The 26696-nt window shown below is 45.2% G+C and overlaps 1 protein-coding gene across 4 annotated transcripts in view; it reads left to right on the top strand.

The window, feature by feature from the left end:
- GOLIM4 (golgi integral membrane protein 4) overlaps positions 1–26696 on the top strand; it is a 114118-nt gene that overhangs the window by 21258 nt on the left and 66164 nt on the right. For all 4 annotated transcript variants that reach the window (XM_033958662.1, XM_033958664.1, XM_033958661.1 and 1 more), the window contains exon 2: positions 10462–10536. In XM_033958662.1, coding sequence (XP_033814553.1) covers positions 10462–10536 — 75 coding nt within the window. The remainder of the gene's footprint in view (positions 1–10461; positions 10537–26696) is intronic.

Below are 26696 nucleotides of genomic sequence, written 5' to 3'. Positions count from 1 at the left end.
ACTTACCTGGGATTGGTAGCACGGAATGTTGCTACTATTTGGGTTTCTGCTACTGTTGGAAACGGGATCCTGGGCTAGATGGACCATTGGTCTAACCCAGTATGGCTCTTCTTATGTAAGTTGGCCTTAGAGCATAGATTGGACACACCACATGGCCTCTCGTGATTGTTCTTCTAAGTGTAAATTTAATAAAATACCAAGCGGCCTTGTCTTCCTAAAGCTGATTAAGCTCAGTTATTAAACTATTGCATAAAGACCAGCTTTAAACTGCTATCGATATCTAAAAATTGCATCTGCTTAACTATTTCTAATTTGGCCTAGATCGGTGGTTCTTAACCTTGTTGGAGGTACTGAACACCACCAGTTTCATATGCGTGTTCACCGAACCCTTCTTTATTCCCTTAGTTTTGCCGGAGCTAGACTAGAATTACTCAGACAGCGTGCCAGACTTTAAGAATAAATGGGATACCCATGTGGGATCCCTACGAGGGTCAAGATAAGGAAATTGGGTCATTAGGGCATAGACAGGGGGTGGGTAAGCAGAGTGGGCAGACTTGATGGGCTGCAGCCCTTTTCTGCCATCATCTTCTATGTTTCTATGTTTCTATGATGGGTCATTTGGCCTTTATCTGCCATCATGTTTCTATGTTTCTATAATCAGAAAGTTCTATGACATCACAATGCGGGTGTAAAGAGCCTTAGCCTATAGGAAGAGGAGATGCAAATGTTAAGAGCCTTAGCCAATAGGGAGAGGAGGAGAGAGTGTTGATCATTGGAACAAGCTTCCAGTGCAGGTGATCGAGGCAGACAGCGTGCCAGACTTTAAGAATAAATGGGATACCCATGTGGGATCCCTAAGAGGGTCAAGATAAGAAAATTGGGTCATTAGGGCATAGACAGGGGGTGGGTAAGCAGAGTGGGCAGACTTGATGGGCTGTAGCCCTTTTCTGCCGTCATCTTCTATGTTTCTATGTTTCTAACTTGGCATTGCAAATCGTGCAATTAGGACACCGACTCCCATCACGTTCCGTTATACATGTGAATCCATATTGTACATATTCGTCCGACCACTTTCGTATTTTGCTCGACATAGTTAGTAAGGGATTAAAATATTAAGATAGGTGTCACACGACGTACCATCACAACAGTTACAATTCGATTACTGTGCGCATCAAATCCCCTGCAGCACAGATAGGCCAAGCGATGTTGCGTGATCACCTGCAGCCAATTATGGACAAGCGGGGCATATCATCACGAATCATAAGCGCTTCGGTCACGTTCAATCATCTATCAGCTAAATCACAAATTTTGATCAGGAATTGATTGATGTATATAAGGCGTTAGTTACAGATTGATAGATCAAGAAACCGAGTACACGATCAGTCTTGATCAAAATCACCGAATAACTGATAGATAATTGAACGTGACCGAAGCGCTGTATGAGTCGGAGGTGTGTTTTGACCTCCGCCGAACCCGCGAGACTGACTCACCGAACCCCTGGGGTTCGGTCGAACCCAGGTTAAGAACCACTGGCCTAGATAAACTGTCTTTCAGCAGTCTGTTCTTTATTACTTCAGCTTAAAAAGTTTGCGAGACACTGGTCTAAAAGAAGATAAATAAAAATAACCTGCATTTAAACGTGCAGAAGTCACACTTCTAGATTTCTGAATATAGCAAGGGGCAATGCTATGGAAGTTGTGGTATTGTGCATTGGATGTCGTGAGAGGGGAATGGGCTGATTTTCCTTGTCTGTCCCTGTTGTGCAGGAACAAAGTAATGTCTCTCGCAGCCAGTGGTTGGAGGCTGACTTAAGTAGGTTTTGCTGGTTGGTGTATGAACTCGGACTCGCCCTTAATGCAGGGGGGTCATTTTCCTGTTGTTTTTGTATGCTTGTGAATTTACAGACTCCGAGAGTAAATAAAATTATGTTCTAAAATCTTCAATTGAACTTTGCACCCAAGTCCCGCTCTTCTGTCGTGCACATAAGCGCTTCACTCCCTAATCAGTACCGTTCCCTCGGGTTTTTGCAGAGCAAATGCATGACCTTGCATTTCTCAGCATTAAATTTTAGCTGTCAAATTTCAAACCATTCTTCAAGCTTCGCCAGGTCTTTCTTCGTGTTATTCACACCATCCTGGATGTCTACTCTCGTGCAGATTTTAGTCTCATCCGCATCCGCAAAGAGGCAAATCAGCACTTCCAGAGGACGTAATAGGACAGAGTACGGTACTGGAGTTCAAGAAAGGATTGGACAATTTCCTGCTGGAAAAAGGGATAGAGGGGTATAGATAGAGGGCTACTGCACAGGTCCTGGACCTGTTGGTGCCGCCGCGTGAGCGGACTGCTGGGCATGATGGACCTCGGGTCTGACCCAGTGGAGGCATTGCTTATGTTCTTATGTTCTTAATATTGTTTAGAAAAATGTTAAAAAGAACAGGCCAAAGAAGAGAACCTTGAGGCACATCCATTATATTCCTCTGGGCATCGTTAATATTTAGCGCGTGCATAATCTGCTAGCACCTCTTGATGAAGTTCCCCCTTTGTGTCCAAACAACAGTTTAATACGATATTGTGCTGATCCGTTGTCGGTCCAGAATCTATCATTACTCCCAAAATTTTTGTGTCGGTCTCTGAATTGGAAAAATATGTACATCTTCTTTTTAAAGTGCTGAACAGTTTTACAAGAAGAAAAGTAGATTTAAATGATTTTGTTTTGGCTACAAAGACAACCTCGTGTGCCCTGCTTCTGTGTTCATTTTTGCTTGTCGTACATAAAAGTGGTTTATAAACGAAAACAACATGTCTCTTCCCAAAAGCTTTTCTGCAGTTGCGAAGAACGTAGAAGGGGAAAACAATCATTTCTTTGTGCTGTTTTCATTTTTGTGTGTCTTGAATTTCTAGTTCTTTCTTTCCAATATAAAATGCATTTGTGTATCGTACTAGCTAAGAAAAGATTCCATAAAGGAAGGAAATACATTTGGAAAGCACTAGAATAATGGTCTTCTATGCGATTTTTGTCTCCTGGTGGTAGAGGCACTAGTTCTGTGATTTGATTATTAAGTATAAACATTTTTTTCTGCGACTACAGTATTTTAATTGTCCCCACGTGCAAAACTGCTGCTGTATATTGTGTTTGACCTAATTCAGTGAAAAAAAGAATCAAATTTCCTTTTAACTCATTCGTGTTAATTATTAACTTTTCGTATGACTGTTTTTGAGCAAAGGTGACTATAGATCGTGGGGCCAGAGATTTTAAGAGATTGTATAAATCTCTTAATATATATGCATAATTTTGGGGCATGTCTTTTAAGCTGTATTAAATAACTAACATAGTTTTTACCACACGATAGCTGTTTGCATGGACTTGTGCTAATGGCTTGCTACATACCAAATCCAGCCAGCATGGTAAAAATCCTACATTCTTTGCTTAGCACAGGCAGGAACAGGCTGTGGGAGTAGTTATGGCTGGCAGCAGGGTATGGCTGATTTGTAATTGCCCTTACATGGCACATTTGACTCCTAGTGGTAGTTCCATGATACTACCACAAGGGGTCATAAGGACAGTTTCAATCCATGGCAGTAGCAGAGAAGAACCATTTGTTCCCTGGATCAATAGACTACCAGGGTGATCTCCAGATAAGTCTTGGATGAGGAGGGTCAGGCGTGTGGGAATTGGGCAAGGGTCTGCTAAGGGGAGATTGGATTGGAGGATTTGGGAATACAAGATGGTGGGTTTGGGTTGTGCCACTGTGGGAAAACTTTTTCGCTTTGGACAGACACCATGTTACATGCATTGACAGATGGCCAAAGGGGGGAGTTCTATAAATGGCCCCTAGGGTTAGGCGCCAGGAAGACCTGCACTAAACTGGAACACTTCAAAGAGTGTCTTGCACGGAGCATCCTTTATACAATGCTAGCTTAACGTGAATCTTGTGCCTGACTTTGGGCATGGCAGTTAATGTGCAACTAATGGCAGTTGGGCTGGTACATGACCCTATTCTATAATATCGTGCCTGAATCCTGAAAACGCCCGTGACACACCCATGCCATTGCCATGGCCACGCCCCTTTTGAGTTGCATGCTATAACTTTTGCGCTTAAGGTTCAGTAAGTGCAAAACTTACCACACAAACGTGCTCCTCTAGATATAGACTGTAACCCATTCTGGGTCAGACCAATGGTCTGTCTAGCCCAGTATCCAGTTTTCAGCGGTGGCCAATATAAGTCACAAGTACCTGGCAGAAGCCCAAATAGTAGCAACGTTCCATGCTACCGATCCCAGAGCAAGCAGTGGCTTTTGCCATATCTAATAGCAAACTATGAACTTTTCTTCCAGAAACTTGTCCAAATCTTTTCTTAAACCCAGATATGCTAATTGATGTTACTACATCCTCTGGCAGTGAGTGACAGAGCTCCAATTATTTGCTGAGGGGGCTTACCCATCCAAAATGTGTGTATATTGGGAGGCAGAATTAGGGGTGAAGTGGGGCCAGCAAAAAAAAAAAAAATGAATAAAAAGGTTATATATGAGTGGTGAATTTCTTAAAGCAGGCCTATGTACAGTGTTCCCCCGCGAATTCGCAGTTCATGAATCGCGGACTCAGTAATTCATGTAATGCTCCGACCGCCTCTTCCTGTACTAAAGTCGGGTTACACCAATCAGGAGCTGCGTGTCAAAGCAGCTCCTGATTGGTGTAGCTTGACTTTAGTAACAGGAAGAGGCGGTCGGAGCACACTGGGTATGATTTACTGTACCGCCGGTGCCCCATCTGCCCTCTCCTGTCTCTTGACGTACTCAAAACCGCATTTGCGGTTTTTCAAAATTTGCGGGTGGTCCTGGAATGGAACCCCCGCGATTTTCAGGTGAGCACTGTATTCATTAAGCCAGAGCTTGACAAATTCTCTTTTCGTTTAAGAGCCAGCATGTAATGCATGTGTTGCTGATACTTCTGAAGTTCGGGGGTGGGGGGGGGAAGGAGGCAATCCCGGGTTGTAACTTGGCAACCTAGGCCCCTAAACTTAGCCTGCAGTTGACATGGCATATAAAGAAGCACCATTGCCAACCTTGTGCTAGGAATCTTGGCACCAAGCACATGGCATTAGGGTGCGTAGACCAAGGCATCGGTTCTCTTTTACTTTTGTGTCCTGCCTGTTTAAAAATAAAATAAATAAAAACCCTTACTTACTTCCACCAACGTGTTCTTTGTGTCAGTAAATAGATTCCTTACCAAGATAGAATTAAAATGCTAGAATAAACATCCGTGTTGACTAAGCCGGTGGTTTAAAACCACGGGCTTGCAGTGCGGGGAAGGGTGGGAGAGTCGGGGCAGGCAGGCAGCGTGTTCGGGGCTGCAGGATAGGGGCTGACAGGGCAGAGAGCAGGGCGGCAAAAGGCAGGGCAGCCGGAAAAGGCTTCAGCGACTAGTCCGCAGCAGTCGCTTTTTTTTGATCGGCCATCCTAGTCGGTGTTGCAGGGTTTTCTTTAGTGAATTGCATCCCTGCCTATTTTGCATGCCGTTGCCCTCATTTGCATGCACGGATCGGAAGATGGTCGGAAGACAGGTAGGTGAATCGGGCCGGGGTCGCAAACTTATCGGTACACGATTGGTTTGCTTACTGAATCTAGCCATATTAGGAGCTAAAGTGGAAATTGATGCATGCTTCATAAGAACATAAGCATCGCCTCTGTCGATTCAGACCATAGGTCCATCGTTCCCAGCAGTCCGCTCCCGCGGCGGCCTCCCAGGTCAATGGCCTGTAAGTGATCTATTACTCTAAAGCATTTTGTACTGTATAGTAACCCTCTAATTGTACCCCTCAATCCCCTTTGCCTTCAGGAACTCGTCCAATCCCATTTTGAAACCCCAAATCGTACTCTGCTCCACCATCTCTTCTGGAAGCGCATTCCAGGTGTCCACCACCCTCTGAGTGAAGAAGAACTTCTTAGCATTTGTTCTGAACCTATTTCCCTTCAATTTTTTTGAGTGACCTCTAGTTTTGGTTGCCCCCGCCAGTCTGAAGAATCTGTCTCTCTACCTTCACTATACCCTTCATGATCTTATAAGTTTCTATCATATCCCCTCTAAGTCTCCACTTTTCCAGGGAAAGAGCCCCAGCTTCTCCAGCCTCTCAGCATATGGAAGGTTCTCCATGCCCTTTATCATTTTTGTTGCTCTTCTCTGGACCCTCTCGAGTTTCACCATATCCTTCTTAAGGTACGGCGACCAGTACTGAACGCAGTACTCCAGATGCGGACGCACCATCGCCCTATACAGCGGGAGGATAACCTCCTTGGTTCTGGTAGTGATACCTTTTTTGATAATGCCCAACATTCTGTTTGCCTTTTTTGAGGCCGCTGCACACTGTGCCGCCGGTTTCATTGTTCTATCTACCAAAACCCCCAAGTCCTTTTCTAGGTTGCCTTCCCCCAGAACAACCCCCCCCCCATTGTGTAGTTGTACATCGGGTTCCCTTTCCCTATGTGCATAACTTTACATTTCTCTACATTGAAGCTCATCTGCCATTTATTTGTCCACTCACTCAGTTTGTTCAGGTCCCCTTGAAGTTCTTCACATTCCTCTACAGATCTAACCTTACTGGAGAGTTTCGTGTCATCCGCGAATTTTATAACTTCGCACTTGGTCCCTGTTTCCAGGTCATTAATAAATATATTGAACAGCAGTGGTCCCAGCACTGACCCTTGCTTGACGCCACTCGTGACCCCTTTCCAGTCAGAATAATGTCCCTCCTGCCAATTTTTGCAGGTGTGGGAGGGGTCGCCTTGGCAGGAGGGAGTGGGTATCCCTCCTGCCGATTTTTGGTTCTGCGAGGGTCTTTTTTATTTTTAATTAGAAAACTGGCAAACCTGTCAGTAATTCAGTGCTCCCTCGTGAATTCATGGTCAGCGGTTCGCGGTCCCGGTCATTTGCGTTATTTTCTGACCGCGAACTGCCGACCAGGAGAGGGCAGCCAGAGCGCCGGCAAGTGAAGGAAATCACTCGCTGTATGCTCCGACCGCTTCTTCCTGTACTAAAGTCAAGCCTCACCAATCGGGAGCTGCTTTGACACGCAGCGCCTGATTGGTAAGGCCCGACTTTAGTACAGGAAGAGACGATCGGAGCATACAGAGAGTGATTTCCTTCACTCGCCGGTGCTCCAACTGCTCTCTCCTGCCTCTCCCGCTGCCCTCTCCAGTCTCCCCCACGAAAAACTGTATTCGCGGTTTTTCAAGATTCGCGGGGGTTCCAAATATCGGGGGAGTACTGTACACTTGTACCTGTTCTACACCACTCAGCATTTTATAACCTTCAATCTTATCTCCCCTCAGTCGTCTCTCTTTTTTTTTTCCCAAGCTGAAGAGCCTTAACCTCGGGGAAAAAGATATGAAGCTATCCCTGAAGTAAGTAAAGGTATAGATTCTCCAGTTAGGAAAGCTGATTTTTAGGGTTCATAGACAAAGGCGAGCGCTGACAACTGAGCGCAACATAGAAGCGCGCGCCGAAGAAAAAGAGTGTTTTTAGAGGCTCCGGGGGGTTTTGTTGAGGTACACCCTCCCCCACTTTACTTAATACAGATCGAGGCGGCGTTGTGGGGGGGTTTGGGGGATTGTAACCGCCCTCATTATACTGGAAACGTAACTGTTTCCCTGTTTTTTAGGAAAAAGTGAAGTTTTCAGTAAAATGTGGGGTGTTACAACCCCCCAAACCCCCCACAACACGGCGCGATCTGTATAAAGTAAAGTGGGGGGGTTCCCCCCCACACCCCCCGTCGGAGCCCTTTAAAACAGTCATTTTCTTCGGCGCGCACCTCCACTTTGCGCTCAGTTGTCTGCACGCGCCTTTGTCCTGGCGCGCTTTTGACCTGACACCGATTTTTAGGGCCGGGCAGTTTTGAAGCTGCTATGCACCACTGTACTATTCATATTACAACTGGATATTCAAGAGCTTAAAGATGGATAAAACGAAGCAAAATGTATATCGGTGAGCAGAAGAAATTCGGGCTGAAGAAATTCGACCACGTGACACCCTACTATTGGCAGCTGCACTGGCTACCAACGGAAGCCCGAGTACGGTTTAAATTTGCCTGCCTCTGCTTCAAAGTACTATACGGCCTGACCCCCAAGTACATAACGGACCTTTTCGCATTTTCTAATAACAGACTCAAGAGAAACACACACACCCAAAACTCATTTCTCCTCCAGTTAGAGGCTGCAAAATGAAAAAACACCACGAACACCTTCTCTCTCACCAAGCAGTCCTATGGGGCAAAGACCTAGACCAACTGCTTTCGCCCACTACATACGGGGAATTCAGGAAACGCCTAAAAACATACCTGTTCCAGAAATACCTAAACAATTGACCCGCTTTCCCTCTCCCTCCCCCCTCCCTATTCCACCTGAACTTACAGCACTGTTATAAATATAATCTGTTATCTTCATCTTATCGTAACTTTACGTTGCTATTTATCCCCAACAGGTCCTGTCGGACATTACCTACTAAAATGTACCTATTACATTTTCGCTCAGCAAATTGTATTTCTATACTATTGCCTCCTGAGGTCTCTGATCTCTGTATTTCCTCTGAATATCTACTTATTGTATTTCGCTGAACGTCCAGCACTCTTGATTGTAAACCGCCTAGAAGTCACAAGATTGTGGCGGTATAGAAGAATAAAGTTATTATTATTATTATTGATAGTACGTACAACAGTGTGGTTTTTTAAATCAGAAAAATTAGAATGCTGGGACATCGTGTCCAAGATCCCCTCTCCCTCCCCCCCACCCCATTTATCTTTTTCCTACTTGAGTGGAATATCTGAATTGCTTTTTTTTTTTTTTTAAATGGCAAAATAAATATACATATTGGAAAAACGTGGCTAAGATGAGGATGTTTCAGTGCTGGTGGCTTCAAAGCCCATTTCTTGCTCTGTTTGCACGAATGCCAGACACAGAAACCTCCCTTCATTAGGCAGGAAAGGATCGACCCGTGCTGTGCATTTTCATCTGCTTCGGACTGACTTTCTCTGGTCCGTGAGATGCTTCAGAATCCCGAGTCTGAGAACAGGTCGTCGCTGGGTTACTCTGCGTTTTCATTATTTTTCTGCAGACATTTGGCACGTTGGTAATTTTGAAAATATTCATTATCTGCCCTGCTGCTCTCTTTTGCACTTGCTTCTGCTCTATTCGTTTACCTTGACTGACGGAGGATGAACAGCAAAGCGTTAATAGTGACAGAGACTGATTAGTAATGCCGCTGTAACGCAGAACCGAAAAGCAGAGCCGATAAATCACTAGCTAAAGAGGCAGAAGGTTGCATATTGGCAGAATCGAGACGAGTGTGTTTCTTTTCCTTGCTTAGCATTTCTTGTAGCGTGGCATACAGGAAGGGCCCGATTCTCTGAAGGACAACGATCGCGTGTCAATCATCGGCGTCCTTTAGAGCAGTGGTTTCCCAACCCTGTCCTGGAGGACCACCAGCCAATCAGGTTTGAATATACATGAGAGAGATTTGCATATAATGGAGGTGACAGGCATGCAAATCTGCTCCATGCATGTTCATTAGAGCTATGCCGAAAACCCAACTGGCTGGTGGTCCTCCAGGACAGGGTTGGGAGCCACTGCTTTAGAGAATCATGTCTCTTGTTTTTCTTCTTCTTCTAATGGACTGTCTCGTGCCTACGGAGATGCATGGGGACGCTTATGGACGCCTAGTGCCACTTTCAATGGAAGCCATGCCAGCTTTGGGCATCGGTAGGCCTGCCTAGACACCTCCGTAGGCACGAGTCAGGCGCCTATATTGTAGACGTCCTGCGCTACATGGATTTTTTTTTTTTTAAAAGTGTGTCCCAATTGGCTGGTGAGACAGCGGTAGAACATCTACCATCATCTACACTTGAGACACCATTTGTAAAATCAGCCCTGAAATGTTCGCCCAGGTCAGGGCCAAAGATGGATGGGGTGGGTTCTAATCTGAGCATTGCCAACGTTCTATGTCAACTGCATTACTGTAGCCCAAGTAGAGATGGCATACAAGAACATTAAATTGCATAGTTTTTCATTGTATTAAACTTGACTTATATTTAAGTATACGTTAGGTATCTAGACCAGGGTGCTCAACCCCGGTCCACAAGGATTGCAACCCAGTTCTGTTTTTAGGATTTCCCCAATAAATACGCATGAAGTCTGTTGGCATGCACCATCTCCGTTGTTTGCAAATAGATCTCATGCATATTCATGGGGTGAATTCTGAAAACCCAACTGGGTTGTGGCCCTCGAGGAGGGAGGTTGCCCACCCTTGATATAGACATGTGATAAGTACCGTGGCCTTGTCAATACTCCTGTTTTGAATGATTTGATTGTTTTCAAGAGGAGCCAAAATTAGTTGTAAACAGCGTCGTTTGTCTTTTGATATTGAGATTTGTCAGAACTGCTCTTGATGTGCATTTTTCTTCTCTTTTTTTTTAGTTGTGTATGAACACAGGTCTCGATTAGAAAAATCGTTGCAGAAGGAAAGAGTTGAACATAAGAAAGTAAAAGAAGGTAAAACGACAAATGTTTTTTGTTCTCCTACGATCTCAGCTACCGTGTTTAAAACAATCCGCTAACCCTTTGTCGTGTTGGAGATGTATCCTTTGTGAGTCAGTTGAATGAATAGTCCTCTCTGGGGACATTCTTTAGTGTCTCGGGGACATACAGTAGACTCTTGGTTAACCGGCACCCATGGGGATTGGTAGATGCCGGATAAATGTAATTTCTGGTTGCCTGAGAGTTTCTATTAAAAATAGACCTAATTAATACTATACCCTATAGCAGTGGTCTCAAACTCAAAACCCTTTGCAGGGCCACAATTTGAATTTGTAGGTACATGGAGGGCTGCAAAAAAAATAGTTAATGTCTTATTAAAGAATTAACAATTTTGCATGAGGTAAAACTTTTTATAGTTTATAAATCTTTCCTTTTGACTAAGTATTAATAATAATATTGTCATTTATAGCTAAAGAGACATATGAGCAAGAAACTTTTATTTTACGTTTGTGATTACGATCAACATACCGAGGGCCTCAAAATAGTACCTGGGGGGGGGGCCGCATGTGGCCCCCGGGCCGCGAGTTTGAGACCACTGCCCTATAGTATGCCATACCATAAACTATTTGCACAACACACAAGGTAACTTATGTCAGCTAAATAAACTACATCAAAAACCTACTCTGACAAAATAACTTAGACACTCGGGAGAGTAGGCTTCACCTAAATTAAACAATCCTTTTATCCAAAACGAGCCTCGGAGCTACAGGCCCGACCAGGAACGCCAGAGCCTCTGTATTCAGCTATACAGCTGACCTATCATTGGCTCCTCTTACAGCTAGCACTTACCCAGGAAAAAACTCCACCCATGGGAGAAAAAAAACCTAAGGTTTTGCTAGCTGTAGAGACAAAATCAAACCAAAAGCACTAAACTCCCCAGTGTCTAAAGGTGTGGTAATACAAAGAACATACATGAAACAAAACAAACACTCAGATAAGCCAAGTACTTAGCTGCTCAGTCCCAAGTACTTGGCTTATCTGAGTGTTTGTTTCGTTACATGTATGCAAAACGTGGCTGTGTCGGCCATTGCATTTTTAATTGTGCATTAAATTTTCTATTTCTGTTACTGCTTTGGATTCACTCGGTGGCCTGCTGCTGGTGGTCATAACAGAAGCAAATAGGCCTCAGCTAAGACAGCAGGCCGTGACTGAGAAAAGTTGCAGAGCGCTGAAGGGAGAAATATTCTCGCTGGATATGCCATGGGATTTGGATGGTAGCATTACAAACTTTTTGAGCCCATTGTCGATTCTTAGGGAGACAACTAGCACCATCTTGAAAATGGAGCCATGCCATGGGGTCGATTATTCAAGCTGTGGCTGGTAAGTTGCTTCTGGGCATGGGCTAAGTTAATTATCGGTATATTCAGTACCAGAGCACGAGCAGCTCCAGGCATTGACTGTCTTGGCATGACCACCAACCTGGAAATTTAACTGGGCTGATAATCACACTGATGGCCGGTTAACTTGCAGCACAAAGTTTGGACAGCTGTTTCATTGGGTGTCAGGTCAAAAGCGCGCCGGGACAAAGGCGCGCCCAGACAATTGAGCGCAGCGCGGAGGTGCGCGCCGCTCAAATTTACTGTTTTTAGGGCTCTGACAGGGGGGGTCGTGGAGGGAACCCCCCCACTTTACTTAATAGACATCGCGCCGCGTTGTGGGGGGTTTGGGGGGTTGTAACCCTCCACATTTTACTGTAAACTTAACTTTTTCCCTGTTTTTAGGGAAAAGGTTAAGTTTACAGTAAAATGTGGAGGGTTACAACCCCCAAACCCCCCATAATGCCGGCGCGATGTCTATTAAGTAAAGTGGGGGGGTTCCCCAACAAAAACCCCCGTCGGAACCCCTAAAAACAGTAAGTTTGAGCGGCGCGCACCTCCGCGCTGCGCTCAGTTGTCTGGGCGCGCCTTTGTCTATGAACCGTTTCATTGTCCTAACTTAATGCGGGTAATTATCTAGTTAGAGGACCGAATATCGCCATAAACTGGTTAATTGTGACCAGCCCACATCTAACCAAGTTGATTAAGGGATAGCCAGTTAGTGGAGATAATTATGTGATTAGATATTTATATACCGCCTATCAAGGTTATCTAAACGGTTTACAATCAGGTACTTGATCATTTTCTCGATCTGTCCCAGTGGGCTCACAGTCTTATCTAATGTACTTGGGGCAATGGAGGATTTAAACCCACAACCTCAGGGTGCTGAGGCTTTAGCTTTAACCACTAGGCCCCTCCTTCCTCTACAAGTTAAGTGCCTCTGAATATTGGGTACCAGCTCACTCTGTAGGATTTTACTGGACAGAAACATCTCCGTCCCAGTTAAACCCTTTTGAATAATGACTCTGCACGGTTTTAAGAGTGAGTTAAAACAGGTGTAACAGCAAAGCCAAAGAAAATTCCTGAAGTGTATAGATCCATTGCACAAGATGCATAAACTCTGTAAAATGAAGAAACATTTTATGATTTTAAGTTCTCTTTTGAGATATTCCTTTTTCCAAAAGAAATGTTCTCATTGAGTCCAAGCCCTCCCATTCTGTTTATAATGAGGATAAATTAAACATAGCTGCTAGTTACTCTGCCGACTGACAAATGCATCACTAGCAACGTTTGCAGAGTCAAAGTTGAGGACCTGGTGAGTTTCCATACTGTGAATCAATTACCTGAACTATTGTTATTGGAATCTGGCACCCTCTAGTGGATAATTGCATCTGTTACGGATTACTGTGCAGTAGTGCTGCTTGTTCCAGGAAAAAAAAAATTTCGATTCGATTTGCTCTTTTGAATCGATTTTTCAATTTGATTTCCTGCCCAATTGGGCGGGGTTTTTTTTTTTTTCCCAAACATCGTGGCAGATTTATTTTGTAGCCTCTTCATCCACCCCGCCCTCTCCAACCCCACCCCAGTGTTGTGGTGTAAACAAAACAAACAAACAAAAGTCTTTTCCTCTCTCTCTGTTAGGTCCTAGGTTGCGCTTGCTAAAACCGTTTCTGGCAGGATACACATTTCAAATCTGACATTTGGAATCACAGAATAGGAAATAAAATGTATTTATTTTTTTACCTTTAGTTTTCGGGTCATTTTATTCAAATCATGTTGGTTCCAGGCTCTAGTTTTTGTTTCTCTTCTGCTAATTCGCAGGGTTTCCGGCCTTTTTGTCATTTTCTCTGTGCTCACCATCCATCTTCCTTCTCTGTATCTTCCCTTCCACTGCCATATCCGTTTCTGTTTCTCTCCCTCCCTCCCTCCATCAGGTATCTCTCTCTTTCCTTTCTAACTCATTCCCCCCTTCTGTCCAGTCTTTTTTCTCTTACCTTCCCTCCCCCAGCTGTTGGTCTCTCTCTGCTCATTCCCCCCACGACCCCCCCTTCCCCACTCCTACCTTCCCAGCCAGCAGTGCTTTGTCTTACACACTACCTCTACCGGCTGGCTGGCCTCCTCTGACTTCATCATTATTCCGATCGCGGTCCTGATGCTGCTGAGATCTGACCACTGAATCGGTAAGGCCGATTTTAAAAAAGAATCGATTCAGCCAGAGTGAATCGGAGAATCGATTCAAATCGAGAATCGGGCAGCTCTACTGTGAAGTTCTCCTTTCTTTGCTGATGCCGACATATGCACAATAAAAGATTAAACACCCCACCCACCTAAAAAAAGTCTATATGTGTATACAAGGCGCTGCCTTTTCTATTAGTCTAGCTTTAACAAATAGGAGGAAATATTTTTACACTCAAAGAATAGTTAAGCTCTGGAGCTTGTTGTCGGAGGATGTGCTAACAGCGTTTAGCGTAGCGGAGTTGAAAAAAAGATTTGGAAAAGTTCCTGGAGGAAAAGTTCATAGTCTGCTATTGAGACAGACATGGGGGAAGCCACTGCTTCTCCTAGGATCAGTAGCACGGAATGTTGCTACTCTTTGGGATTCTGTCGGGTTCTTTTGTGACCTGGTTTGGCCACTGTTGGAAACAGGATATTGGCCTAGCTAGACCATTGGTCTTTCCTTTTTTTTAATTAAATATTTAACTAATTTTTTTTTTTTTTTAATTTAAATCTTTATTGATTTTCAATCTTTGACAGTGCAATACAATTAATTGAACATAAAAATACTGCATGAAACGCACTATTAACTACACAAGTAATACATAAAGCAATCAGTTTCTTCCACCCTCCTCAATTATTAATACAATAAGACATATAATGCGATTACAATATTATAATTAAGTAATTTTAATCCTCAAAATACATTTCCCTCCCCCACCCACCCACCCTGGATGTGTAATGAAATCCAAGAAAAGGAGAAATACATGACCCTTATTGTGAGAAAGTGGTCTTTCCTAATATGGCTAGTCTTATGTTTCTTGGTGAGCAACAGATGGCAATACTGGAAAATGTAAATGTTGTGCAGAGCATTCCCATGATAAGTTTGAAGAGAATGATTTAGGGCAGGGGTGGTGGTGATGATAATGGGACTGGTAGTAGGACTTTATACTTGAGTATAAACCAAGATTTGGGGGCCCAAAAACGAGGGTCTCGGTTTATGTTCGGATCCTCAAGTTTGCGCGCGCCCCAGACCTATTGCAGGCCTTCCGCCGGCCTGCTTTAAGCCCTGGTGGTCCAGCAGTGAGCCTGGACAGGAGAGATCCTTCCCACGTCCTGTCAAACTGTTAAACACCCCAACTCCCGGACCCCTCTACAACACACCTTTTTTGAACCCTGGTGGTTAGTACTGAAGCAGGGCAGGAGCAATTTTTTCTTCTTTCCTCCCCCGTGCGGAGCCGTGATCTGAAATAGCTGTGCAAGTTCCCGGGGCAGTCTCGTGAGTTTAAAAACTTGGCTCTTCAAATCCATTCTTATTTTCTTGACTGATTGTTTTAACTTCCAAAAGCAGAGAAATGCCAGGACTTTTTCCAGCATCTTGGACTGTTTTAAGAAGGAATATCATCTAAAAAGCCCTGTTCTCTTTAGCGCTTGCTTCCCTTCAGTTATATACAGTCCTAAAAAAATTAGGACACCCCATGAAATATTCAGTTCTTTCTTAAGAAATGTTCACAGATCGATGTCAAATTTTTCTTCTTTTTTATCTTTGGAACAGAAAGTGATGTAATCGCAGGTAAACAACAAAAATTTTCCTCGATTTACTCATGAAACAAAAGATATCCACAAAAATGTGTATTCTAACTGAGGAAAGCGGAATTAATGGGGCACAATCGCACCAGCCTTCTTGAGAGCTAATCGTGAGCTTTAAGCTAAGACTGAGGGATTGCTCTGCCCAGGAACGGTCACATGTGCTCAGAACCTAACTCTGGTTCTGAGTTCTGGGAGAGCTGTTCTGTCCCAGTGCCGTTGACTATTTGTGAAACCTGATTAATTCAGCTATGCATAGAGAAATTGGCCAGGCCTTCAAAATATCTCTAGTGAATATGCATGAGTGAGATTTGTGTAGTCATCCAGTTTATTATTTTGGCCACTTGATGGGGGCAGAATAAGTATTTTTTTTTTAAAAAAAAAGCTTGCAATCCAGTCTGTTCAAGAGGAGTTTTTTTCTACCAGGAACGGTCTCCAGGCAGTCATCAAAACAAGCTGTGTGTTATTCCATGCTGCCAACTAAGGCAGTGGAAGCCAACCAGCTTCAGCATAAGGGGCTATTCATTCTCTAATGTAGTATATTTGATGTACAAAATTTTGCACAGGCCAGAATCCAACAGTCCAATCATGTTGTTAGTATATCAAGGCAGTTTCTAGTGCAAAAGGCACATGAGTCTTGAACCAGTGGGTTATTCACCTCCTCATAAGTTTGTGTAAAAAGTGCCATCTATATTTTTTGGCTCCGCTTCCCCTATATCTGCCCTGTGCTCTTTCTCTTTCTACACATGAGTTGAAGGTGTCTTTCTAATCTGCTCTGCTTCCAGTTTATTTTCGGGCCATGGCATGCGGGCCTGGTCCGTTTACAGAAGGAACGATGCCTCAAACTGCCACTTCATTCAACTCTTCTCTCACAGGGTCCAGTAGCCCTTGAGGGATCCAGAATGCTTTGGGCTGATGGCCTGGCTCTTGAGCATGCGGCCTTAGTGTGCAAGGGCTACTGTGAGGTGGTCATAGAAACATAGAATATGACGGCAGAAAAGGGCTGTAGCCCATCAAGTCTGCCCACGCTAATGACCCACCCCCAGACTTCACCCGGCTAGAGATCCCACATACATATCCCATTTCTTTTTTAAATCGAGCACGCTGCTGGCGTTAATCACCTGCAATGGAAGTTCATTCCAATGATCAACTACCCTTTCGGTGAAGAAATACTTCCTGGCGTCGCCATGAAATTGCCCACCTTTGATTTTCAGCGGATGACCTCTTGTGGTTGAAGGTCCTTTAAGAAAGAAGATATCGTCTTCCACCTCGATGCGGCCCGTGATATATTTAAAAGTCTCAATCATGTCCCCCCTCTCTCTACATTCCTCGAGCGAGTATAGTTGCAGTTTATTCAGTCTTTCCTCATATGGGAGGTTCTTGAGTCCCGAGACCATCCTGGTGGTCATTCGCTGAACCGACTCGATTCTCCGCACATCTTTTTGATAATGTGGTCTCCAGAATTGAACACAATACTCAAGATGAGGTCTCACCATGGATCTGTACAGGGGCATTATGACTTCGGGCCTCCGGCTGACGAAACCTCTACGGATGCATCCCACCATTTGTCTAGCCTTGGATGCAGCTTTCTCCACCTGCTTGGCAGTTTTCATGTTTTCACTAATGATTACTCCCAAATCACGTTCTGCCCTAGTCCTAGCTAAGGTCTCACCATTCAGAGTGTAAGTTCTGCACGGGTTTTTGCTGCCAAGGTGCATGACCTTACATTTTTTGGCATTAAAGCCTAGCTGCCAAGTCGAGGACCAATGTTCCAATAAGAGCAGGTCCTGTTCCATACTGTCGGGCAAGGTGCTGTTATCTACTATGTTGCATAGTTTGGCGTCGTCGGCGAATAGTGTTATTTTACCTTGAAGCCCTTGAGTCAGGTCTCTTATGTATATGTTGAAAAGGATCGGTCCCAAGACCGATCCCTTGGCACTTCACTGGTCACCTCCAATGTATTGGAGGGGGTACCGTTAACCACTACCCTCTGGATTCTACCGCTTAACCAGTCATTGACCCATGTCGTCAATATCACTCCCAATCCCATCGAAGTCATCTTGCTCAACAATCTGCTGTGCGGGACGCTATCAAAAGCTTTGCTGATGTCCAAGTACACGATGTCTAGAGACTTCCCCATATCCAGTTTCCTTGTAACCCAGTCAAAGAAGCTGATCAGATTGGATTGACAGGACCTTCCCTTTGTGAATCCATGCTGCTGGGGATCCTGTAGATTCTCCTCGGTCAGGATCGTATCTAATTTGTGTTTAATAAGTCTTTCCATGAGTTTGCTCACTATTGAGGTGAGACTGACGCAGCCTCCGTTCTGCAACCTTTTTTGTGCAATGGAATGACGTTAGCTGTTTTCCAGTCCATGGGAACTTTTCCGGTACTTAGGGAAAGATTGAACAGCACGGATAGCGGTTCCGCCAGGACATCACACAACTCCCTAAGAATCCTGGGGTGTAGATTGTCCGGTCCCATGGCTTTGTTCACCTTGAGTTTTGATAGTTCGCCATGGACGCTGCTGGGTGTAAACTTGAAATTTTGAAACGGGTCTTCCGAGGTTTGCCTTGCCTGCAGTTGTGGACCGGTCCCCGGCGCCTCACAAGTAAAGACTGAGCAAAAGTATTCATTTACTAGTTTGGCTTTATCAGAATCCGTTTCTGCATAGGTCCCGTCTGTTTTCCTGAGACGTACTATCCCATCTGTGTTTCGTTTCCTGTCACTAATGTATCTGAAGAAGGATTTATCCCCTTTTTTAATGTTTTTCGCTAGTTGTTCTTCTGTTTGAATCTTGGCCTCTCTGACTGCCGCTTTGACTGCTTTAGACCTGGTCAGATAGTCTTCTTTTGCCACTCTGTTTCCAGTATGCTTGTAGGAAATAAAAGCTTTTTTCTTTTCCTTGACAAGATCCGAGATCTCTGCAGAGAACCACTGGGGCTTGTTCTTCCTCCGTCGTTTGCTTACTGTTTTTGTATAGCGGTTTGTTGCCTCATGCAAGGTGCATTTCAGGATTGACCACATAGCCTCTACATTATTGGTTTCAGCTTGGTTTTGTAGCGCCTGATGGACGAAGTCTCCCATGCGTTTAAAGTCAGTGCCCCGAAAGTCGAGGACCTTTGTTGCTATGTTTGATCTAGTGAAGCCTATCTTGATGTTGAACCATACCATGTTGTGGTCGCTGGAGGCTAGTGTATCGCCTACCGAAACTTCTGAAACGCTTTCTCCGTTGGTGAGTATCAGGTCCAGTGTCGCCTGATCTCTGGTGGGCTCCAGCACCATTTGTTTGAGTCGTGCCCCTTTTATGGAGGTTAAAAGCCTTCTGCTGCCGCTGGTAGTAGCGGAAAGTGTCTTCCAATCAGCATCGGGCATATTGAAGTCCCCTAGCAGAACCGTGTCCCCGCGTAAAGTGATGTTCTCAATGTCTTTGATTAGTTCCATATCCCTGTCTTCCTGCTGTTTTGGGGGCCTGTATTCTACACCCAGATACAAGCTACCATCCTAAGATCTAAGAAACCGGCAACTATTGTGGCTTTTGCTAAGACTGTGAAGACTGTTAAGCAGAGGGGAGCCTTTTCAGGCTCTGCTGTCGGTGGTCCTGGCATTTCTTTAGGAAGGACTAAAGAAGGGCATGGCGGTTGGTTCCCGCAAAGTACAGGTGGCAGGTTTCTCTTGCTTTAGGGCTCGAGTGGAGAAAGTTTCTTTGGCTTCACATCTTGATGTAGAAAGATTTTTGAAGGGAATGATGTAACTGCATCCTCCTGTGTGTGACGGCCATTTCCGACTTGAATCTTAACATTGTTATGCATTCTCTCAGCAAGGCCTGGCATGAGCCCTTGCAAGAGGCGTCGCTCATGGATCTTACCGTTAAGATGGGGTTTTTTTGGTAGCTATCGCCTCGGCGAGAAGGGTCTCTGAATTGCAGCCTCTGTCGTTCAGAGAGCCTTTCCTCAGGTTTAAGGAGGCAGGGATCTTGCTACGCACAGTACCTTCCTTTCTGCCAAACATGGTCTTGGCCTTCCACTTAAACCAGGAAGTCCGGCTACCCGCATTCCATGCCACTGGTTCAAAGAATAGGACAAAGTCTTGGCTTTGCTGGATGTTACCGTATTTCCCTAAAAATAAGCCTTAGCATGATTTTTGGGGTAGGTCTTAAAATAAGCCCTAGTCCTGCCGGCAGGAGTGCTTCCCCCTGCCCAGCCGAACCCCCGCTGACTCTCCTATCTTTCCATCTCTCCCTCCCGGCACTGTACACGCGTATAAGTGTTTTATTTTTTTCTTATAAGCTGTTTTTAAAAAGGAGGTACGTCTTATACGCCGGCAAATACGGTGATTAGTGAAATCATTCTAAGAAACTGTTTATTATGGAAAACGGAATAATGCAGTATGTACTAAAGCCACGTTTTTCCAAGAAAATTAATTACATCTCAAAAGATACCTTTCACTTCCTTCACTCTTTTTCCTCTCTGAGCATCAGCTCACATGTGACTAGATTCTGTAGTCTGGCTGCTTTTATTTATTCTTTCAGATTTATTAATGACCTTTTATGAAGAGATTCAGATACTTTAAGCATATTCCCTATCTGTCCCTACGGACTCATAATCTATGGTACCTGGGGCAATGGGAGGGTTAGGTGACTTGCCCAGGGTCACAAGGAGTGGTGCTGGAATCGAACCCACAACCTCAGGGTGCTAAGGCAGCAACTCTAACCACTAGGCCCCGCCTTCACTTTAGGTTCTTCCCCTAGTTTTGACAGTCCTTGGTTTGGTACTGAAGAGGGATCCTTACTAGAGAATGACACGGGGGAAAAAATCTGTCCCCGTCACTGCCCCGTCCCCGGACCACCGCCCCGTCCCCGCATCATCCACCTTCCCACTGCCCTTCAGTGGCCCGAGACTCTCCCTCCCTCCCCCTTACCTTCGCGGCTAAAGAAATTTAAGGGAGGGAAGGCGCGCGGTAACCGATCGCGCACGCGGCCCCTTCCCTCCAGCGAAATCTATCTCCCTACCTCCTCCCCCCCTTACCTTTGCAACCGGAAGTTGCGTCAGAGGAGAAGCTTCCGCCCACACAAACGCGACTGCAGGGCGGCACAGGCAGGCTTCCCTGGCTTCAGTTTATTTTCTAAAGCGCCGCAGAGGTAAGGGGGAGGGGAGGGAGATCGGTGACCACGCGCCTTCCCTCCTTTAACTGCAGGGACAAGGCCATTCACCACTCTACGGGGCGATGGATGGCCTTCTCCCCCTGCCCGCAGTGAGCACTTTTTTCCCCCCCATCGTTTTCGGGCGGTTACCCGCGGCTAGCCGTGGGTAACTACCACCGTGTCATTCTCTAAACCTTACCTTGTGAGTGAATGTGTAAAAAGAAAAAATGGTTTCCCCCCCCTTTTTTTGTTAAATTGAGTGACCAGTTTCCCCCACCCCCAAGCAGACCTATCCACACGCTTATTGAGTCACTCCTGGTGGCCTAGAGGGAGAATGTCAGATGTTTCTTTGCCGTTCTCAAAGGCTATCTGCGGCCCGCACCGGCCATTTACCTCTGGCCTACCCCACCCATTTACCTCTGGCCTACCCCACCCAGAAAGTTGTCAACGGTAGGCAGCCTTTAAGCATGGCTGCTATGGTTTGCTGCATGGCTGAGACTGGCTGCAAAGGTGTATATCAGATGAATTTGACAATCTGTGGATGGGGGGGGGAGAGCGAGCCACAGTCGGTTCCACGGTTGGTTGAATCCATGGATGGTGAAACCTGCGGAGACGGAGGGCCGATTATACCTGCTTTTCTACATTTGTATGCTACAAAACTATTGATTTTAAAAGGTGATTGATATGAGGGCATCCAACATAAGTTGGTGTTTGACATGTTTGTTTATTTATTTAAGCATTTATAGTCTAAATCACTGTTCTTCAGCCGCTGGTCCGTGGACCTGTGCCGGTCCACAGAAATTTTCTGCCGGTCCACAGGCCGGCACATCCATCGGGCAGAAGACAGTGTTCTTCAGCCGCCAGTCCACAGTGCGATCAACAGGCATCTCGGGCTGGCTCCCTGAGTGCTGCAGTGCACAAAGCCATGGGAAAAAGGCTCCTACGTGCATCCTGTGCCTGAACCAGAAGCAACGTCAGAGGGCAGTCTTCCAGATGAGGCACGGGATGCACGCAACGAGCAGCTGCCCACAGCTTTGTGCAATGCAGCACTCAGGGAGCCGGCCCAAACACGCCACATTGATCGCACCGTGGACCGGCCCGAAGGTAACACCAGGGAGGGGGTGGGGGCAGGCCAGAAGGCAAGGCACCGGGGAGAAAGAAGCTAACATTGAATACAAGACAAGGTCTGCAGCGGTCAAAACAGCAGTCAGGGAGGCCAAACTTCGAGTGGAAGAAACTCTAGCAAAGAACATTAAGAAAGGGGACAAATCCTTCTTCAGGTATATTAGTGATAGGCAGAAGAACACAAACGGGATAGTACGCCTTAGAACAGCAGACGGGAATTATGTGGAAACAGATTCCGAAAAGGCCAAACTACTGAACGATTACTTCTGCTCAGTCTTTACCTGCGAGGCACCTGGATATGGGCCACAGCTGGAAGCAAAGCCAAGCAAGGAAGACCCATTTCAGAATTTTGGGTTCTCACCAGCTGATGTTTACAGCGAACTGTCAAGACTCAAGGTGAGCAAAGCCATGGGACCAGACAAATTGCACCCAAGAGTGCTCAGAGAGCTATGCGATGTCCTGGCGGAACCGTTAGCCATGCTCTTCAATCTCTCCCTAAGTACGGGGAGAGTCCCCCTGGACTGGAAAACAGCTAACGTCGTTCCTCTACACAAAATGGGCTGCAGAGCGGAGGCTGCGAATTACAGACCAGTGAGTCTCACATCAATAGTGTGTAAACTCATGGAAACACTACTTAAATGTAAATTAGACACGATTTTGGATGAGGGGAATCTAAGGGATCCTAGTCAACATGGATTCACTAGGGGTAGGTCATGCCAATCCAATCTTATCAGCTTCTTTGATTGGGTAACAGGAAAGCTAGACTCGAGAGAATCTCTGGACATAGTGTACTTGGATTTCAGTAAGGCTTTTGACAGCGTCCCACACCATAGACTATTAAACAAGATGAAATCGATGGGGTTAGGTGAGACACTAATTGCATGGGTCAATGATTGGCTGAGTGGAAGACATCAGAGGGTGGTGGTCAACGGCACCCTCTCTGAGACATCGGAGGTGACCAGCGGAGTGCCACAGGGCTCGGTCCTGGGTCCACTCCTTTTTAACATATTCATAAGGGACTTGACCCGAGGGCTTCAGGGTAAAGTAACTCTATTCGCTGATGACGCCAAACTATGTAATATAGTAAGTGAAAGCAATCTGCAGGATAGTATGACGCAGGATCTGCTTTCGTTGGAAAACTGGTCCTCGACATGGCAGCTGGGCTTCAATGCTAAGAAATGTAAGGTTATGCATCTCGGTAGCAGAAATCCATGCAAACCTTACACCTTAAATGGAGAAACACTAGCTAGGACTTCAGAAGAAAGAGACTTGGGAGTAATCATCAGTGCAGACATGAAGGCCGCCAAACAAGTGGAGAAGGCCTCATCCAAAGCAAGGCAACTTATGGGATGTATCAATAGAAGCTTCGTTAACCGCAAATCTGAAGTCATAATGCCACTGTACAGAACCATGGTGAGACCTCATCTGGAGTACTGTGTGCAATTCTGGAGGCCACATTACCGTAAAGACGTGCTTAGAGTTGAGTCGGTTCAGCGGATGGCCACTAGGATGATCTCGGGGCTCAAGGGTCTCTCGTATGAAGAAAGACTAAACAAATTGCAGCTCTACACTCTGGAGGAACGCAGGGAGAGGGGGGACATGATTGAGACATTTAAATACATCACGGGACGTGTCGAGGTGGAAGAAGACATCTTCTTTCTCAAAGGACCCTCGGTCACAAGGGGGCATCCGCTCAAACTCAGAGGAGGGAAATTCGATAGTGACGTAAGGAAGTATTTCTTCACAGAAAGGGTTGTAGATCACTGGAACAAGCTTCCAGAGCAGGTGATCAATGCCACCAGCGTGCTTGACTTTAAGAATAAATGGGATGCCCTAGTGGGATAGGTCATTAGTACTCAGACTTAATGGGGTGGGTCAGTAGAGTGGGCAGACTTGATGGGTTATAGCCCTTTTCTGCCGTCATCTTTCTATGTTTCTAAAGACAACAACAGTAGGGAAAAATATTTTTTTTTTTTTTAATTTAGTGGTTGATTTGTCTGTTCAGGAAGAAATGCATTTGTCTCTTTTCCTCTGGGGTTGTACTGCTTGCAGAGTCTTGCATCTTAGGGTTTGCTTTGTTTGTGAATATTAGTACTTTTAGTTTTTGGTCCTGCATTTGCATGGGATTATCCGTTTTCTGGTAGGAATGAATGTTGAAAAGCATACGGTGTGCTTTGTGTATTTTAATTTTGTGGTTAACCATTATGTGTTCTTAATATGATTATATTGAGTGTGTGTATGTATATATATATGTGTGTGTGTGTGTATGTATGTATGTATATATATATATATATATATGAAAAATGAATGGAAAAAATGGTGTTACAATTAGTATTATTATGGGGGCGGGGTCTGGGGTGGAGATTGGGTGGAGGTAGGCACGACTTAGTCCAGTGTTCTTCAACTTTCCGGTCCACAAAAAAAAAATTATTTTATTTCCGCCGGTCCATAGGTGTCAAAAGGTTGAAGAACACTGGTCTAAATGGTTGTTAATCTAGTAGCTAGGGAGTCTGTCCAGACCTCTCTCTTCAGGTCCCTTCCATCAATGTGCTGGTGGTTGTGAACCATGAAGCCAAGAACTGAGATTTAAGCTGTCTAGGAAGTAAAGTTACAGGACTATAAAATCTTTGCAAGCTCTTCATGGCAGAGCATGTGTTGAGCTGCTTTCATAGAGCCAGAGCAGATCCAGGTTTCACTGTGAATTTACATTACATTACATTACTGACTTCTATTCCGCCTGTACCTTGCATTTCTAAGCGGATTACATCAGAAGATGACTGGACTATTCCAGGAACAAAAGTTACAATTAAGAGAACTGGACATTTCCAGGAAAAGTTACAATTAAGGAGCTGGTTCATAATAAAGTTTTGAGAAGATTGTATCAGATAGGTAGAGAGAATAGGAAAAGCGTCAGATGAAGCTGGAAGATTACGAGGATGTTAATGAGTAGAAACTTACATTGTTGAGTCTTAGGGGGATAATGCAGGTAGAGAGGGTGAGTGGAGGGAGATTGTAAGAGGGGGAGGAGAAGGGGGCTAAGCTATCTGGATAAATTTTTTGAATAGCAGGGTTTTGATTTCTTTTCGGAACGTTTTGTAGTCAGTTGTTGATATGAGCAGGTTGGAGATATAGGGGTCCAATTTTGCTGCCTGTGTTGCTAGTAGGTGGTCGTACATCTTTTTGCGCTGAGTTCCCTTGAAAGGGGAGTAGGAGACATACAAGTATTTAGAGTTTCTTTAACAAGAGAATAACTCTACCTGCTCAAGAGTTCCTTAGATGAACCAGCATTTGTTGCAATAGCAGAAACTGTCCACTGTCTTTTGTAGAAAGCTAAAAATTTATTTTATTTTTTTAATATTCTTTATTCATTTTAAAATCAAATATATAGTGCAAACATACTGCACTCTCAACCCTGTCCTAGGGGACCCCCCCAGCCAGTCGGGTTTTCAAGATATCCCTAATGAATATGCATGAGAGAGATTTGCATATAATGGAAGTGGCAGGTATGCAAATCTCTCTCACGCATATTCATTGGGAATATCTTGAAAACCCGACTGACTGGGGGTCCCCTAGGACAGAGTTGAGAACCACTGCTCTATACCAATAAATAATATACAGATATTTAACCCCCTCCCACCTCCCCCCGCCCCTCATGGATATATAGAACAAACTTTGATGAATATATAATGCTAATAATTCACGTTCATTTCTTACAAAATTTTGTTAACGGTCTCCAAATTTCCTTGAATTTGCTATGGTGTCCCCTCTGTAAAGAAATTAATGTTTTCAAACTTATAAATCTGACATAAGGATTCCCACTAGAAACTATAATTTAAGTTATCCCAATTTTTCCAATTTTGATGGGGAGCAATTTATTCTGATTTGCATTACCGTATTTTCACGCATATAACGCGCGCATAACCTTGCGCGTTATACGCATGAGCGCGTTTTACAACTTTTTTTTTCAATCCGATCGGCATCCCCCCTGCGAACCGGCATCTTCCCCCCCCACTCGCGTCACCCCCCCTCCCCCGCGATCCTACATCCCCCCAGCACCAAACATCTCTTACCCGATTGGGCACCAGCACCAATGCACAGGACGTGCCAGTGCCAGTGCCCGAAGATCCTCCCTCGTTGGTTTGGGCTGGGCTGGGCGGTGCGGTGCAGGAGAGATCCTCCTTCTTCCTGCGCTGGGCTGGACTAGGCTTTGAGCATTTGCGCATGCTCAAAGCCTTCTGGTCTCGCTCTCTTCGCAAATGCTCAAATGCGCAAATGCTCAAAGCCTAGTCCAGCCCGGCGCAGGAAGAAGGAGGATCTCTCCTGCACTGCACCGCCCAGCCCAGCCCAAACCAACGAGGGAGGATCTTCGGGCACTGGCACTGGCACGTCCTGTGCATTGGTGCTGGTGCCGATGCCCAATCGGGTAAGAGATGTTTGGTGCTAGGGGGATGTAGGATCGCGGGGGAGGGGGGGGTGACGCGAGCGGGGGGGGAGGATGTCGGTTCGCAGGGGGGATGCCGGATCGGATTGAAAAAAAAAAGTTGTAAAACGCGGGTAAGCGAGCGGGGGGGGGGGGGAGGATGCCAGTTCGGAGTAGGTGGGAGGAGGTTTTAGCATGCGCGGTATACGCGTGTGTGCGCTATATTAAATTTTTTTTTACATAAATTTGTGTTTCCCGTGCGCTATACCCGTGTGCGCGTTTTGCACGGGTGCGCGTTATCTACGTGAAA

The sequence above is a fragment of the Geotrypetes seraphini genome, chromosome 9 (assembly GCF_902459505.1).
Source record: "Geotrypetes seraphini chromosome 9, aGeoSer1.1, whole genome shotgun sequence".
In the NCBI taxonomy this organism is placed as follows: domain Eukaryota; kingdom Metazoa; phylum Chordata; class Amphibia; order Gymnophiona; family Dermophiidae; genus Geotrypetes; species Geotrypetes seraphini.
Note: the sequence above shows the minus strand (reverse complement) of the source record. Positions and strands in the feature narration are given on the sequence as shown.